Genomic DNA, 18283 nt, shown 5'->3' with positions numbered 1-18283 from the left:
CTTCTGAGCTGTGTGACCTTGGGCATGTCATTCAGGTCCTCTTCGGACCTCAGTTTTAACCTCTGCTTAATGGGAGTAGACTTGAATTACTGGGTCCTCCGCTCTGGGATACTTGGTCTCCGGACAAGTTTAGGTCGCAACATCTTGGCCTCTAGAGAAGGTAGGGGAAGGGGGAAGGGATGTCTTCCTGGAAGGAGATTAAGGAGTCGGGGGTGAAGGAAAGGGAGAAAGGAGAACAGAAAGACGCTTGCGCAGCAAATACCTCACGCTCTCCTGCCCCTCCCAACCCCTTCTCTGCAGCAGGGAATTGCAGGCGCCACTCCACCTATCCTAGCCCAGCCGAGGGACAACCTCCTGCTCCTTCCTTCTCTACGGATCGTCGCCCTCCTCCCGCCCCCACAACAGCCCAATCGGGGGTGGGAGTCGGACTGGCCCGGCGAATCCTCGACGCCTGCGGGGGCGGTCTACCCGCCCATGGGCCTCAATCAACGTAAGTCCCGCCTGCTCGAGCCCGCTCCCCCGCCTTCCTTCACGTCAATCCCTCCTTTCTAAGAGAGCGACCGGATCCAATCAGTATCGGAGCCGGCCGAGCGGAGGGGGCGGTCCCACTGTACGTAACCGAACTCCGCCCGTCTCTCGGGCAACGCCCCCACCCCCCCTACGGATCGGAAATAGCGGGGCTCTGGGCCAATCGTAGCGGCGTGCCTTTGTCCAGAGACCAATGAAAGAGGGAGTGGGGATGAGCCCGAGTCTGAGCGGCAGTAATACAAGCCAATAGACGGCTGAGAGCTCAGGATGGCGGAGGGGAGGGGTGGGGCCGGGGGCGGAGCCGCGGCCTGCCAGCCCGCCTGCCTGCCAGCCCGCCTGCCAGCCCGCCCTCCCCCCTTGGCCGGCTCGGCTCCTCTGCGCTGCCTGGGGTCCTTCCCTCCCGGTCCCCGCCTGCCAGCCCCCGCTGTGCTGCGCCCTGCCCGGCCAGGCCTGGAGCCGACACCACCGCCATCATGCCGGCCGTGTCCAAGGGCGATGGGATGCGGGGGCTCGCCGTGTTCATCTCCGACATCCGGAACTGTGAGAGAGCGGCTGGGGGACACCGGGCGAGGGGGAGCGTGGGATTGAGGGATTCGGGGGTTACCGAGGGGCCCAGGGGATAGAAATCCATTGCGGTCTTAGAGTGAGAGGATAGAGAGGCCCCGGGGGTACTTTAGGGTGGGGGGGTTGGGGGGGCTTAGGGTGTCATAGTGTGCCTCTTGAGGTGACGACACGGAGTGGCTAGAGGCGTCCGGGAGGGTCTTAATATAGAGGAGGCTAGTAAAGTCCCTGGGATGGGGCATAGAGTTGTCCCTGGGAATGGAAGAAAGGCTGGGGGATCGTATTAGAGATGGGGTTAGAGAAATCCCTGATGTAGCTAGAAAGGGAAAAGGGTGCATGGGTGGGTGGGTGGGGGTATCCTGTGGAGAGATAAAGTGGGAGGAGGCCAGAGAGGACTGGGAGGACGTGAAACACAGGAAGCCTAAAGGGACTGGGCTTGAGGGCCTGGGTGAGGGGGTGTCATAGAGGGGAAGGGACTAGGTAGGTCACCGAGGCTCCCAGCTAGTTCATAGAGAGGACTTGAGAATGACAGAAAGTCCCAGGGGTTTGGGGAGGAGAGACGGAAAGGTGGGGGCCTGTAGTGGGCCCCTGGTGAGGGATAGAGGGGCTCCAGGATGGAGGATTGCTTAGGAGACATGGAGGGCAGTGGAGAAGGGGCTAGAGGGGGTACTGGGAGGAGCACAGAGGAGAGGCGCTGCAGGTGGAGAGTCTTGGGAGAACCTGGAATAGCGAGCTGGGGGGCCTGCAAAGGAGAGGACATTATAACGCGGGGTCTTGGGGTATGTGCCAGAATGGGGAGAGCCCAGATCTCAAAGAAGGGGCCAGGGGGCCTTAGGGATTTGTGGGGAAGAGATCTGGAAAGCTGGGGGGTGGGGGAAGCCTGGCCCCAGGGAGGGGTCATAGGTCAGGGAGCAGGACAGCCCTGAATCTGGAGCGCTCTCCCATCTGACCACATCAACATGGGGACAGCCATCACCAGCAGGAAGAATGGTCGTGACTGTGGGAGGCCTGGCGCCAAGTCAGCTCCCGGCTCCTGCGAGCGGGTGTTGGTGTTTTGAGCTGCCAAAAGCTTCACAGGCTGTGTCCGCATGGGCTTTGGGGTCAGCCAGACTGGGGTTTGAGTGTGAGCGCTCTCACTCCCCAGCCGTGTGACCTTGAATGAGAGACTTCGCCTCTCAGTTTCCTCATCTGTCAGGAGGGACTGCTGATCACACCTTCCTGATGGGGTTGTTATGATACCGAATGTGGGTGAGGCCTTTCACACACTCCAGGCACTAGGTAGCTTGGCTACTGTTCTTGTTATTTGGCTGGGTCTGAGGAGCGGCCTCTGCTGGGTGCCCAGTGATGGTTTTAGAATTTAGTAGGGATGGGAGGATCTGGCATGTAGTAGGTGCTCAGCGAGCAAGAGGGGTGGAAACTGTTGGGTCTCAAGTGGCGGAGAGAGGTTAAGTCTGTTATGAAAGGGGTGGAGCTTTGAGGATCTGTGGGTTGCGGGGGCCAGCTGTTAGCAGCAAGTGTGCATTGCCTCTGACACCTACCTTGCGACCCTTGGCAAGTCATTCAACCTCTTGGAGGCCCCCTTTTCTTGTCGGCCGACTCCCATTGATCAGAACATCCTGTCTCTGAAGGTTCGTTCATTCGTTTATTCATTTGACAAAAAGCTTTTTGATCACTCCAGTGTGCCAGACACTGTCCCGGGGACTGGGGCTATAACAGTGAACAAAAATTCCTGCCCCTGGGAGCACCCATGCCAGGAGGGAGGTTAACAAGTAAACACAGAGAACCGCAGGGTCAGACGGTGTCTAGTGCTGTGAAGAAAAATAAGGCAGGCAAGCGGGGGAGGGGAGGGACCAGGATTGAGAGGGATCGAGCCCTGCAGACTTTGGAGGAATGAGGGGTCCAGGCAGGAGAATGGTGCATTCAAAGGTCCTGAGGTTGTAGCATGCTTGGTGTGGGTTCAGATAAATGCGAGGGGCTTGTGTGGCTGGGGCCGAGAGGGAGGGAGGGAGAGCGGTGGGAGATAAGGACAGAGAGGGGACAGGGCTTCGTGGGCCACTAGGAGCACTTTGGCCTTTCTCTGAGCGAAGCTAGAGCAGCGGGAAGGTTTTGAGCATAGGAGGGACAGGAGCTGATTGATGTATTAAAATAGTTCCTCTGGCTGCTGGGAAGAGAACAGACCCAAGGAGGTCCGAACAGAAACAGGGAAGGAATTAGAGGGCCGTTGCAGGCATCCCAGTGAGAGACGGTGTTGGTTCGACTGGGGTGAGAAGGAAATGATGAGAAGTGTTTGGTTGGAGATAGATTTTGAAGGATCAGGATCTGCAAAGGGATTGGATGATGGGGGCAGGACAGGAAAGAGAAAACGAGTGGGTGTCACTGCAGGACGCCAGAGGGAAGCCAGAGGACGGAGGGGAGACTCTGACTTGGGGGCAGTGGAAGTAGTTTAGCCAAATGAACCAGGGCTGGAGAATCAGGGCTTCCCCTTGTCCTTGGTTTTCTCATCAAGTGTAGGTTGAATGGCTGGTATGTTTCAAGCCTTATCATGGGCACTGGAGAAACAGTGGTAAATAGGACAGACTTTTCTGTACCCCCATGAAACTCCCAGCCCCTGAGGGAGACAGGTGCTGCATAAAAATCGCAGCTGTCCATCTCCCAAGCACTTGTATATGGGTGTTCATACAGCATCGTTCATGATAGATAACCAAAGAGCGGAAACAAACCCAAATGTCTGCCAGCGGATGGATGGCAAAACACAATGTGGACACCCACACGATGGAATAGTATTCAGCCATTAAAAAGGAATGAAGTACCGTAGAGGCTACAGCACGGATGAAGCTCGAAAACATCATTTTAGGTGAAAGAAGACAGACACAAAAGGCTACATATTGTAGGATTCCATTTCTGTGAGGTGTCCAGCGTAGGCAAATCCAGAGAAACAGAAAGTAGTTGAGTGGTTGCCTAGGGCTAGGGGGTGGTGGAATGTGGAATGACTGCTAATGAGAACAGGGTTTCTTTGGGGGGTAATGAGAATGTTCTGGAATTAGATGGTGGTGATAGCTGAACAACACTGGATCTGCTAAAGACTACAGAATCGCACTGTCAAATGGTGAGCTCTGTGGTATGTGAATTGTGTCTCAGTTTTTTTTTTAAATTGAAGTATAGTTGATTTACAATATTGTGTTAGTTTCAGGTGTACAGCAAAGTGATTCTGTTATACATATATATATATATATTTTTTTCTCATATTCTTTTCCATCATGGTTTATTACAGGATGTTGAATATAGTTTCCTGTGCAAATCCTGGTGGTTTATCTGTTTCATATATGCCACTGTTAGATGATATATTAATTTTATTTTCTTTACCTAAATTGAGGAAGAAACCTAAAATCAAATCTAAATATATTACAAGGCATTCAGGGAGGTATGTTTTGTTGCCCCTCAGAAAATTACCTGAAATATACTTTCAAAATTAGATCTGCTTGTTTAAAAGCCCTATCCTGGCTCCTTTCTTGTTTGCATCAAGTTTTTTTTAAAGCGGAAAAAAACTGTAGCTGTCCTAAGTCCAGTGAGGTAGAGGGCCACAATGATGAGAGAACGCGGCCTCTGTCTGCTTGCGTTGCCCAGACAATGGGGAGGGGTTAGCCAGGCCAAGGGAAGGGGAAAAGAGCTGTGAAGGCAGAGGAACAGCAAGTGCAAAGGTCCTGAGGCCCCGTCGAGACTCTGTGCTAAGGCCTATGTGGCTGGTACAGAGAGGGATGGGATCTGACACTGGGGAGGTGGGCAGAGGCCAGGCTGGTGTTTGTCCCGAGAGCGCCGGAGAGGGCTTCAAGCTGGAGTGAGGGCAAAAGAAGGAATGAGGGACATGGATGAGGCCGTGCTCAGAGCTGAGCAGGTGGAGGACAGCGAGGAGTGTGGAGCCATCCTGCTGGAGGATCTGAAGGGCATAGTGGAATTCAGGGGGAAGGAACTAGAAGGAGATGAAAGGCAGGCTTTGAGAAGGAGAGCCAGGAAGGGTAAATTCTGCAGATAAGAAAGGGAGAGGTGAGGCTGGGCCCAGCCTGAGGGCGTAGTCCTGTCCTGTCTGGAGGGGAGTCAGCCTCCCAGACGCTTATCTGACTGGGAGCTCCCTAAGGCAGGAGCTGGGGTTGCCTCCTCTCTAGGGCCCAGCTCCCCCCAAGCCCAAGGACAGTGTGAGTGAATGAATGGAAAGGGGGTTGCTGGGCTGCCACAGTGCCCCGAGCTCTCCATGAGGGCACATCCCACTGCAAACTGTGACCCATTCTGTTTGTGGCATCTCCCTCAGCCCCTGGAGTGCAAGCCCTGGTCTGATCCCTCCCCGGGTCCCCACTTCCACCTTCTGCAGGGCCTGGCCCGCAAGAGTCCTTGGGAGGTGTTTGCTGATTGAATGAATGAGTGGACAAATCAATCTTTACTGAGCACTGATTGAGTGCTAGACACTTTCTAGGTGATGAGACGAAAACGGTGAGCAAAAGTCCCCTTCCAATGGTGCTCACATTCTAGCGGGGAAATGGACCAATATACAGGTAAATAGGTAGTGTTCAGGTGTTCAGACAGGTAGCAGTGAGTGTTGGGAGGAAATAAAGCAGGGAAGGGGTGTCGGGGTGTAGGGATGGCGCTCTCATATAGGCTGCTCGGAGCATCTCTCACTGAGCAGGTGACATTGGAGCAAAGAAAAATTTGGTGGGTGAATTGGCCTGCAGAATCTGGGAGAAGACATTTTTGGCAGCACAGACAGCCTATGCAAAGGCCCTGAGGCAGGACTGTGCTTGAGGTATAGGAGGAATGCGGGGAGAGGGTGGGAGTTGTGGTCAGAGAGGGAACTAGTGGATCCAGTGACGACTTGTTTTTACACTGAGCCAGATGGAAGCCAGGGAGAGATTCAGTGCAGAGAAGGGACAGGGTTTGACTCAGCTTTTCACAGAATCCCTCTGGCCGCTGTGGAGAGAGCAGAAGGAATGAGTCCCACTTTGGTGGTGCTCCAACATCAGTGTGCCGTTGGGGACAGCACCCCTCCCCCCACACCCCTGCTCAGGGCACTTAAAGGAACTGGCTTTAGGTTGTGAGTGGCATCCAGATGCTGGCAACAGACAGATCCAGGCCTGAGCTCCGTCCCTCTCTACCTGTGTGTCATCTAGTGACCTCGGTCCACAGTCACATTCAGCACCTCCCCCGCGTCAGGACTGCTCTGGACCCTGTGTCAGGATGCTACACGGGACGCAGCCACCCACCCCTGCCCTTGGGGAGCTGGCATTCCCAGCCAGAAGCCGAGGGCTTACAGAGCAACATGTGCCCCCTTAATATGTTAGGCGGCAGCTCAGGGAGGTCTTTGCAGCTACTTTCAAGTAAGGGAATGACAGGGTGTGACTTGGTTGCTCAAGGAGAATATTTTCTCTCAAGAGATGTTGACAATTTTGATAACGTCTAACCCAGGGTTGTCATGCGGCGATCCACATACGTACATCTTTTAAAAATTGAGGTGTAGTTAATTTACCATGTTATGTTAGTTTCAAGTATACAGCAAAGTGATTCAGTTATACGTATATATATTAAATACATATACGTATGTATATATATCCTTTTTCAGGTTCTTTTCCATTTGAGGTTATTACAAGATATTGAGTATATTTCCCTGTGCTATACAGTAGATCCTTGTTTATCTCTTATGTATAGTAGTGTGTGTATGTTAATCTCAAACTCCAAATTTATCTCCCCCCCTCCCCCCCACCCCTGCAGTTTCCCCTTTGGTAAACATAAGTTTATTTTCTGTGTCCGTGAGTCTATTTCTGTTTTGTAAGTCAGTTTATTTGTATCCTTTTTTTATATTCCACAGATAAGTGATATCATATGATATTTGTCTTTCTCATATGATATTTGTTACTTCACTTAATATGATAATCTCTAGGTCCATCCACATATGTACATTTAAATTTTCCGTAGTCACATTAAAAAAGTAAAACCAGGGAAATTAACTTTAATATGATTTATTTCCTTTACCCCAGTATGCCCCAAATATTATCTGAATGTGTAATCGATATTTTTTCAATGATTAACAAGTCAGTTTATGTTCCTTTCTCAACTCGGAGGCTACAGTTTCTTTGGAAATATTTTCTCTGTCTTAAGAGTTCATAAAACTTACGGTTAAAAAAGAAGATTCACAAAGGGTCCAAGTCGTTCCAGACATACTTTTCCAGTGACTGAGTGGAGGATTGGTTTTTAATTTTTAACTTATTGCAATTAAATAAAATTAGGAATTCAGTCCCTTCGTAGCACCAGCCAATTTTCAAATGTCCAGTGGCCACATGTAGCCAGTGGCTCCGGTGGTGGACCGCGTGGGCCAACATGTTCTGAACTTTATAGGGGTCCAGAGTCAACAAGCATCATCTCCCAGAGCCCTCTTTGAGGACTCAGGGCTGTTGGGACTTGTGTGGGAGACATCGGAGCACATCCTAGTAGAGAGAAACTTTTGTTGCTTTGTATTGTAAACAGTTGTCTGGAAGGCAATGAAGGGTCTTGCAGTGAGGTGCCAGCCAGTGCCTGGGTTACCGCCATAAGCGCATGGTAGTCCAGGTTCGTTAGGAGGCCTTTTGTGGCAGTGACAGCCCCACCCCGATGCCCCAGGTTAAATGCTTAGGGAGGCTTATTTCCCCTACCCAGAAGCCCCAAGGTCCTTCTGGAGCCGTCAGCAGTAACCTGCCCTGGCCTGTAGCAAGGGGGTGGCCTCTTTTCCACCTGCACGGCCCTCACAGCAACAGCTGCAGGCAGAATGGGACCCCCTGCCCTCCCATGGCTCCCCAGCACCCTCAGAAAAGCCAAGAGGTTGCACAGTCTGTCCCCGCCTGCTGTGCTGGCCCCCAGGCCTTTGCACAAGCTGGTCCTCGTGCCCAGAGCACACCTCCCCTTATTTCTGCTTGGTTCATTTCAGCCTCGTCTTTTGAGCCTGAAATCCCAGGAGCGGGGAATTCCCTGGCGGTCCAGTGGTTAGGGCTTCATGCATGCTTCCACTGCAGGGGGCATGGGTTCTGTCGCTGTTAGGGAACTAAGATCCCACATGCTGCAGCGTGGCCAAAAAGGAAAAAAAAAACAAAAAAAAATCCCAGGAGCTGGCCAAAAAAAAAAAAAGTCTCAGGAACTGGGTACCAGGAAGCCTTCCTCCCCCCATCTGATTCCAGCATCCCAGCCCCCACTGTGTTTGTCTCTGTGAAAGTTTTCCCCATTGTCCCTGTCAGCCTCTCCAATCAAGGAGCATCCCCAGGGCAGAGCAGGTGTGACTCATCCTTGAGCTTGGCCCAGGGAATGTTTGAAGATAAAGGAATCTCTTTAAAACACCCTGAAATGCTTGCATGCCTCTTGTGACGGGGAGCTCATCCTCCTGTCGCAGGCTGGCCGAGTGATGGAAAGTTTCTTCCATGAGCCCAGTTCTGTCACAGCTGCCTTCAGCCCCTTTCTCCCATGCGTTACCCTCAGCAGCGCCCAGGTGCTGTCTCTGGGCACCCAGGCTCTAGATATTTGCAGAGGTTATGTGCTCTGCTGGGATGCATTTCCTCTAGGGCCACAGAGCATTCTCTTTTGGAGACCTGATGCTTTGTTCTTTCTGTGAATTCTTTTTTGTAGCGAAGTATATTGGTGGTGCAGAAGACAATATCAAATAGACGTGGACAGTTTAAAGACTAAGGAAAAAACATATACACACACAAACATATATTCTTTGAATATTCCTTACTTTAAATTTTATTTATTTATGGCTGCGTTGGGTCTTTGGTGCTGCGCACGGGCTTTCTCTAGTTGCGGCGAGCAGAGGCCTACTCTCCTTTGCGGTGCACGGGCTTCTCCTTCCGGTGGCTTCTCTTGTTGTGGAGCAGGGGCTTTAGGTGCGCGGGCTTAAGTAGTTGTGGCTCGCGGGCTCTAGAGCGCAGGCTCAGTAGTTGTGGTACGCCGGATTCATTGCTTCACAGCATGTGGGCTCTTCCCAGACCAGGACTCGAACCCTGTGTCCCCTGCACTGGCAGGCGGATTCTTAACCACTGCACCACCAGGGAAGCCCTAAGAATTTATTTTTAATTTTTACACATAGCAGGCACTAATAATATTTTTTTATTAAATGAGCGAAATGTCCAACTATACCATAATAATTAAATAAATTACGGGATAATTCACTCAGCTATCATAAATTCTTTAATTAGGAAACAGATTCTCATACCATGATGGTGGAATATAAACTGGTTCATTATGGGAGAGCCATTTGCCTTCATATATCAGAAAAATTTGCAAATGGGCATACTCGTTGCTCTAAGAACTTTATTTCCAGGACTTTATTCTAAAAACAAATTACATAGTGTTATCATTTAGCTATAAAGAGGTGTATTGAAGAACACTTCAAATTAGCCAAAATTTATGAACTATGGCCATTATTTTTCTTTTCCATATTCTCTGTCATGTGCTTATGTTATCTTTGAATTTTTGTTTTTTTTTGGCCACACCCCGCGGCTTGCAGGATCTTAGTTCTGTCACCAGGGATCGAACCAGAGCCAAAGTGCCGCGTCCTAACCACTGAACCGCCAGGGAATTCCTGCATATTCTTTAAATTGGCCATATCTGTTTTGTATTCTCTTCTACATCATTGATATACTTCACTATACACATATATTAATATATATTTGTATACAAATATATTAACTTGTATATTCACATATACATATATAGTGTATCTATTAAAAAAAGCTCACAGATCAGAAGTGATGAATTTTGATGAATTCATCATCAAAATCTGATGAATTTTCCCCAACTGAACACAGCTGCGTAACTGGCCCCCAGGGTCAGAAACAACATCCCTAGCTCCCTGGCACCCCCCTCCCCACTGCTCAGTCATCCAACACCATAGGTTAGTTTTGCCTGCTTCTTGAAGCTTTTAATAGAGGTAAACGAAGGCCAGAGAGAGCTCTAGGCTCAGTAATTTAATTGCCGTTCAGATACCCGTCTATCTGTGGTAAAAGTTAGGCAGCCACCGTGTGCTATATGGTCCATTTATAAAAGCTGTTTGGTTGTTTTTTCTCGTCCCTACAGAATAGCTTTAAGGCAACTGATTAGAGCAATTGTGTGGTTATCCTCAGGTTAGGAGGAGAACGGAACCTGCGCACCAGTTCTGAGGAGCTGCCGTGCTGGTCACCGCCCCTGCCCTGCCCCCAGAGGGAGGTGCTGTCCTGACCCCCTGGCCACCCTCCGGTGGGCACACCTCAACAGTGTGACGTGGTTCTGGCTTAGTTCTCGCTGGTGAACTGCGCCTGAACCCTCCTCATCTTTCACGGCCCTCCTCAAATGTCCCCTATTCTTGGCAGCCACCAGCAAGGCCCCCGGGGGTGTCTGGGTGACCTCCAATCGTGCCCATCTCGCTCAGGTGTGGGGACAGGGCCCCGCTGCCTGCGCCCCACCAAGCCAGGAGTCCCTGGGGGAGGATCAAAAGTGCCAGATCTGCGTGGGCCCTGGGTGCCCAGCGTCGCCCCACTCAGGCCTGGCCCACAGGGCTTAGGAAACGTGTAATTAATAAATGAAGCATCAGATAGCCTCTGGGCCACACAGGCCAATTCAGCCTCATCACTGAGGTACTGGCCCTTCATCGCCTGGCTCCCAGAGACCTCCCACCCTCCCTGAGGCCTGGGAGTGGGTCACTCTGTACCTCTTCAGCCCCTTTTTCTTTCACATCTTCATGCCTTTCCTGAGCTCAGGCACTCAGTAAGCCTGTGGAACGTGGGGTCACTACCCAGAAAAGTGGCAGATGCTGGCCCTACCCTCGGGGCTCTGGTGTGGTCTGGGGACAGCAGCAGACCCAGACACGCACAGCAGCGTTGAGGGAGGTGACCCGGGCAGTGTGGGAGCCCAGGAAAGGCCCAAGAGCAGCGTTACCCAGAGTGCAAGCCGCATGTGTGGTTTTTAACTTCTTCAGGAACCACTTTTTTGTTAGTAGAAAGTAGAACGGAATGGGCCAAATTAATTTTAATAATATGTTTGTATAATCTGATATACCCCCAATATTCTTTTTTAAATATTTATTTATTTATTTTATTTTGGCTGCCCCAAGTCTTAGTTGTGGCACGTGGGATCTTTTTAGTTGTGGCATGCGGGCAACTAAATATTCTCATTTCAACATGTATTCAGTATTTAAAAATTTTTTTGATTAAAAAAATTTTAAACAACTAATTAATTATATTTTTAACTTTGTAATGAGATAGTTTACATTTCTTTTTTTTAATTAATTAATTAGGTTGTGCTGGGTCTTACTTGCGGCAGGCAGGCTCCATAGTTGTGGCATGCATGTGGGATCTAGTTCCCTGACCAGGGATTGAACCCAGGCCCCCTGCATTGGGAGCACAAAGTCTTAACCACTGTGCCACCAGGGAAGTCCCTACATTTCTTTTTTTTTTTTTCCACACTCAATCTTCTAAATCCCGTGTGTCTTTGCCACTTACTGCCCATCTCAGTTGGGAGCAGCAACGTTTTAGGTGCTTGAGAGCCACCTGGCTGATGGCTGCCGTATTGGACACGGCAGCTCTAGCGTCTATTTGGAACTGATCAGGAGGTGCTAATCAGAAGGGGCTTCCTAGAGGAGGTGATAGCTGAAGTGAGGCTTATGGGAGCTTCCCCGGAAGTTGGGAGTAGGTGGTGAGGCAGGATTTCTAAAGAGAAAGAGAGCACATACCCTCGCTTTCTCCTTCATTCACTCATTCATTTGAACCTCCCAGTTGCCTGATGACACAGCCATGGGTCAGAACAGGCTCCACCATTCAGATGACCAGACATTTATTAAGCACCTGCTATATGCTGGGCACTGTTCTAGAAGCTCCCCTGTGATGCTTATAATCTGAAGGGGGAGCCGAGGTTTGACAGTAAAGGTAAATAAAATAGTTACATGGTGTGAAATGAGCCAGGGAAGACTTTTTTTTTTTTTTAATATTTATTTATTTGGCTGCACTGGGTCTTTAGTTGGGGCATGCGGGGTCTAGTTCCCTTACCAGGGATGAAACCCGGGCGCCCTGCATTGGGAGCACGGAGTCTTTTTTTTCTTTTCTTTTTTAAATTTATTTTTTAGAAATTTATTTTATTTTTGGCTGCATTGGGGTCTTCATTTCTGTGCGTGGGCTTTCTCTAGTTGCGGTGAGCAGGGGCTTCTCATGGCAGTGGCCTCTCTTGTTGTGGAGAACGGGCTGTAGGCACTCAGGCTCAGTAGTTGTGGCTTGCAGGCTCTAGGGCGCAGGCTCAGTAGTTGTGGCACACAGGCTTAGTTGCTCCGCGGCATGTGGGATCTTCCCGGACCAGGGATCGAACCCATGTCCCCTGCATTGTCAGGTGGATTCTTAACCACTGTGCCACCAGGGAAGCCCGGGAGCCCAGAGTCTTAACCGCTGGACCACCAGGGAAGTCCCAGGACATTTTTTTTAAATGATGGAAACAGAAGAAGAAGGCACTGACTTTAAAGAACTGGCCAAGAGGGAATTTCCTGGCAGTCCAGTGGTTAGGACTCTGCACTTGCACTGCCACGGCCCCCGGTTCGATATCTGGTTGGGGAACTAAGATCCCACAAGCCGTGCGGCATGGCCAAAAAATAACAATAATAAATAAATAGAGAATTGACCAAGAAAGGCCTCGTGGAGGAGGTGACAAGACCTGAGACCCAAGTGATGAGAAGAAAACTGGATAGATGGGCAGGTGGAGGGCACAGCACGTGCAAAGGCCCTGGAGGTGGGAAGGAGTGTGAATTGTCCCTGGAACTGACAGAGGCCTGCGAGGTGGGGACACACAGCAAGATGGTGAGGGGTGACACTGGTGGGGTGGCCAGGGCAGGGCCAGAGGGCTTGGTAGCCACGGGGTAGAATCCCCCCAGTGGGAAGCAAGGATGCCAGAAAGGAGGCTGCCACAGTGATCTGGCTGGGCAGGCGGAGGTGGGGAGCCGGGAGCTCAGGACCCAATGCCTGGCAACTGGCTGGAATTGGGAAGGTGCAGGCCCAGCAGTTTTCAGGAGACACTGAGCTCTGGGGGTGTGGTCAGAGTGAGGGTCCAGGGGGCCAGCTCGAAGGCAGCCTATCTCTGCATTTATTAATTCATTACATATTTCCTGCCAGGGGCATATTTCAGCTGGGGGCTGGTGCAGTGGTAACTGGAGCCATGGGTGGGACAGGAGCTGGAGGAGGGAGGGAGGCAGGGAGTGCCCCAAAGTGTGTGCTGGGCTCCTCCTCTGGGTGGTAGGGACCAAAGAGCCAAGGTTCCCACCTCCCGGAAGCTCCCAGCTAGAGACAGGGCCCAGGCCTTGCCTCAGCCCCCTGGGCCTGGAGCCCCAGGGTGGGGAGAGTCTGCCCTTCCAGCCGGAAGGACCTTGCCCAGCAAAGTGAGGGCAGGCGGCTCAACTCTCTGGGACTCTCCTGACCTGTCCTGCCTTCTCCCTTCCAGGTAAGAGCAAGGAGGCGGAGATTAAGAGAATCAACAAGGAACTGGCCAACATCCGCTCCAAGTTCAAGGGTATGCTGGGGGCCCAGGCTCCTGGGTCTGTGGGAGGAGCGGGCTGTGCGCTGGGGCTGGGATACCTGGGACTTGTAGGTTTGATCCTTCCTCATTTTTACCTCCCCTTTCTTCCTTCCTCTGGCCCCAGGGGACAAAGCCTTGGACGGCTACAGCAAGAAAAAGTATGTGTGTAAACTGCTCTTCATTTTCCTGCTCGGCCACGACATCGACTTTGGGCACATGGAGGCCGTGAACCTGCTGAGCTCCAACAAGTACACGGAGAAGCAGATAGTGAGTCTGAGTGGGGAGAGGGCTGGGGGCCTGGACTCCTGGGTCTGAGGTGGGAGGGGCCGGGGGCCTGGATCCTGGGTCTGAAGGAGGAGGGGCCGGGGGCCTGGATCCTGGGTCTGAGGTGGGAGGGGCCGGGGGCCTGGATCCTGGGTCTGAGGTGGGAGGGGCCGGGGGCCTGGATCCTGGGTCTGAGGGAGGAGGGGCCGGGGGCCTGGACTCCTGGGTCTGAGGTGGGAGGGGCCGGGGGCCTGGATCCTGTGTCTGAAGGAGGAGGGGCCGGGGGCCTGGACTCCTGGGTCTGAGGGAGGAGGGGTTGGGGGCGGGGACTCCTGGGTCTGAGAGGGGAGAGGCCTAGGACCTGGACTCCTGGGGCTGAGGGAGGAGGGGCCGGAAGTGCAGACTCCAGGGTTGAGGGTTGGGATCTAGGGCCAGTTAACCATTATGCTCCAAGCCCACCACCTCCCTCTGCAACCTAGGGTTACCTGTTCATCTCGGTGCTGGTGAACTCCAACTCGGAGCTGATCCGGCTCATCAACAACGCCATCAAGAACGACCTGGCCAGCCGCAACCCCACCTTCATGTGCCTGGCCCTGCACTGCATCGCCAACGTGGGCAGCCGTGAGATGGGCGAGGCCTTTGCCGCTGACATCCCTCGCATCTTGGTGGCTGGGTGAGGCGTTGGGGACCCAGGTGGGGGGATGGGGTAGACAAGACCCAACCCAGTTTGAGGGTCAGAGAGGCTCTGTCACCTGCCCAAGGTCTCCCAGCCAGGCTTGGCACCACCGTGATTCCGGTGGCAGCCCCATGGTTGTCTCTTGTCATCTCACCAAAGTGACTCGACAGTGTAAGGCAGCTTCCCAGCAAAGCCAGTGGGATGTCTATCTGATCGACCTTTAACATCTAGTAAAGAAGAGGTAATAACCTTAAGTTATGTCGGTGACAGCCCTCCAGAGCTTCTGCCTCTTCTCCATTCATTCATTCAACAAACATCTGTTGAGCGTATATGTGCGGGGCACCATGCTGATTGCTGGGGATGTAGCCATGACCAGAAACGGACATGGTCATCCTCCTCCCAGGATGAAACATATATTTTCTCTCAGAACCATGCTGTGGGGTGCAGAAGCCCATAGGGCATGTAGTAGGCATGCCTGACCTAGCCTGGGGGATCAGGGAGGGCTTCTCAGAGGAAGTGGGATAAGGCTGAGACCTGGGTGAGTAGGAGGAGTTGGCTGTGGAACAGGGAAAGGCGTGAAGGGTGGTGGATCAGCCTGTGTGACCTTTCTGAAGCAGGAGGTTGCTCAGCAAACACTTCTTGAGCACCTGCAATGTGCCGGGCACTGTTCCGGGCATGGGAAGGCAGGAGGGAGCAGCGGAGACGGTCATGCCCATCCACGGGGAGCTTACATCTCGGGGGGAATCCAAAGAGCAAACACATAGGCAAAGAAGTGAGTTGAGTTCGGATAGTGACAGTTCCTCTGAAGAAAACAAAACAGGGTAGTGGGGGGCAGCAGAGATGGTGGGGAAGGTTGCTTAAGTCAGACTCATCAGGGAGGGTCTCTGCAAAAGGTGACATGTAATTTGAGACTGGAATGATGAGAAGACAGTCATTCAGAAATGTTGGAAGGTATCTCCTCACACCAGTCAGAATGGCCAGTCACCAAAAAATCTACAAACAATAAGTGCCGAAGAGGGTGTGGAGAAAAGGGAACCAACCCTCTTGCGCTGTTGGTGGGAATGTAAATTGGTACAGCCACTGTGGACAACAGTATGGCAGTTCCTTAAAAAACTAAAAATAAAACTACTATACGACCCAGCAATCCCACTCCTGGGCATATACCCTGAAAAAAACATAATTCAATAAGAGTCATGTACCATAATGTTCATTGCAGCACTATTTACAATAGCCAGGATATGGAAGCAACCTAAGTGTCCATCAACAGATGAATGGATAAAGAAGATGTGGCACATATATACAATGGAATATTACTCAGCCATAAAAAGAAACGAAATTGAGTTATTTTTAGTGAGGTGGATGGACCTAGAGTCTGTCATACAGAGTGAAGTAAGTCAGAAAGAGAAAAACAAATACCGTATGAAAACACATATGTATGGAATCAAAAAAAAATGGTTCTGAAGAACCTAGGGACGGGACAGGAACAAAGATGCAGGTGCAGAGAATGGACTTTGAGGACACGGGGAGGGGGAAGGGTAAGCTGGGACGAAGTGAGAGAGTGGCACTGACATATATAGACTACCAAATGTAAAATAGATAGCTAGTGGGAAATAGCTGCATAGCATAGGGAGATCAGCTCGGTGCTTTGTGACCATCTAGAAAGGTGGGATGGGGAGGGTGGGAGGGAGACGCAAGAGGGAGGGGATATGGGGATATATGTATACGCATAGCTGATTCACTTTGTTACACAGCAGCAACTAACACAACAATGTAGAGCAATTATACTCCAATAAAGATGTTAAAAAAAAAAAAAAGGTTGGAGTAGTGCTCCAAGCAAAAGGAGCAGCACGTACAAAGGTCCTGAGGTAGGCATGAGCTTTGTACATTCAAGGAACCAAGAGATAGTGTCTCTGGCTTGACTGTGGTGAACAAGTGAGAGAATAAGGGGAGTATGGATTTATTCTAATTGAAATTGGGAGGCAGTAGGTGTGTTTTGAGCAGATAAATGACATGCTTGGCTTTGTTTTTTTATTTTATCTTTTTAATTTTTATTTATTTATTTTTAATTTTTGGCTGCATTGGGTTTTTGTTGCTGCACATGGGCTTTCTCTAGTTGCGGTGAGTGAGGACTACTCTTCATTGCAGGGCTTGGGCTTCTCATTGTGGTGGCTTCTCTCGTTGCAGAGCATGGGCTCTAGGCACGTGGGCTTCAGTAGTTGTGGCTCATGGGCTCTAGAGTGCAGGCTCAGTAGTTGTGGCGCACGGGCTTAGTTACTCCGCGGCATGTGAGATCTTCCCGGACCACGGCTCGAACCCGTGCCCCCTGCATTGGCAGGCGGATTCTTAACCACTGCGCCACCAGGGAAGCCCCTGTTTTTGTTTTTTTTTAATGTTTTAAAATTTTATTTATTTATTTATTTATTTATGGCTGTGTTGGGTCTTTGTTTCTGTGCATGGGCTTTCTCTAGTTGCGGCGAGTGGGGGCCACTCTTCATCGCAGTGCGCGGGCCTCTCACCGTCGTGGCCTCTCTTGTTGCGGAGCACAAGCTCGACGCACAGACTCAGTAGTTGTGGCTCACGGGCCTAGTTGCTCTGCGGCATGTGGGGTCTTCCCAGACCAGGGCTCGAACCCGTGTCCCCTGCATTGGCAGGCAGATTCTCAACCACTGCACCACCAGGGAAGCCTGCCCCTGTTTTTTTCTGGCTACTTTATTATTTATTCATTTATTTATTTATGAAGCCTCTGTATTTTTAAAAGGTCACGAACCTGGTGTGGGAGAAGGTAGGACTTGTATTTCTGGCAGCTTGTGGGCTAGATTCCTGCCTGAGGGTCTCCCCAAAACGCAGTTATCAATGTGGGTTAAAAGAGGAAAGGAAATATTCTTCAGTGTATTCATGAGCTAGCAAGAAAATAAGGAGACACACAGGCCACAAGCCAAGAGGGGCCTGACACCCAGGGAGATGAGCAGAGTGCCTAAGCTGGATTTTGCTTGGAGCATTTGCTGACCTGGATGAACTTAGGTATTGGTTTTGGGGCCCTATAGCCTCTGGGAGCAGAAGACAAGCTGGTTCAAGCAAGGGCTCCAGAGACTACACTTCAAAGTGAGGGTGACCTAGAAATAAATCCCCTTAAGGTCTATAAGCAAAAGTATCCTTTTTGAACTTTGGCATGGAACAGCCCACACACTGGTGTTCAGTCCTATTTTCCCCTTCCTGGGTCATCCATAGAAACTTAAACCAAACTTCAGCTTAAGTGACACAACCTGCTAGTACCCCAGTGCCTGACAGAAGCAAACAGATCTTTTTGGGAGCAACCCACTTTCACCATAGGCCTCAATGATTTCCACAGATGAAGCTCCAAGTTACATGAGTAGCTCACAGTCGAAAATCACTAAGCACAAGATGCAAGGCACCATGAGGGAGAACCAGCAGAAAGAAAATGGAAAATAACAGTTGGATTGGAGTTTTCATACAGAATGTAAGATGAGTATGCTTAATATGTTTCAAGAAAAAAGAGAACCATTTAAAAATGGAACGAAGTGTAAGCATTTTTTAAAAAGAAATGGACAACATTTAGATTTTAAAAAAAAATTAAGTGGTCTAGTTTAGCAGCAGAGTAGACAGAACCAAAGCAAGGATTGTAAATAGGCAGAAGAACTGGAGAAATTAATCAGAATGCAGCCCAGAGAAACAAAGAGATGGAAAAATTCAAAAGAGAGGTTA

The 18283-nt window shown here is 50.7% G+C and overlaps 1 protein-coding gene across 4 annotated transcripts in view; it reads left to right on the top strand.

The window, feature by feature from the left end:
* Positions 1 to 18283, top strand: part of AP2A1 (adaptor related protein complex 2 subunit alpha 1) — a 54078-nt gene that overhangs the window by 17081 nt on the left and 18714 nt on the right. For 2 of the 4 annotated variants that reach the window (XM_060131919.1, XM_060131918.1), the window contains exons 3-6: positions 301 to 490; positions 13546 to 13614; positions 13745 to 13887; positions 14364 to 14557. In XM_060131919.1, coding sequence (XP_059987902.1) covers positions 301 to 490; positions 13546 to 13614; positions 13745 to 13887; positions 14364 to 14557 — 596 coding nt within the window. Of the gene's footprint in view, positions 1 to 300; positions 491 to 849; positions 1069 to 13545; positions 13615 to 13744; positions 13888 to 14363; positions 14558 to 18283 lie in introns of those variants that run through there. The other 2 variants (XM_060131920.1, XM_060131921.1) reach the window with 2 other exon arrangements.

The sequence above is a fragment of the Lagenorhynchus albirostris genome, chromosome 19, assembly GCF_949774975.1.
Source record: "Lagenorhynchus albirostris chromosome 19, mLagAlb1.1, whole genome shotgun sequence".
In the NCBI taxonomy this organism is placed as follows: Eukaryota; Metazoa; Chordata; class Mammalia; order Artiodactyla; family Delphinidae; genus Lagenorhynchus; species Lagenorhynchus albirostris.
Note: the sequence above shows the minus strand (reverse complement) of the source record. Positions and strands in the feature narration are given on the sequence as shown.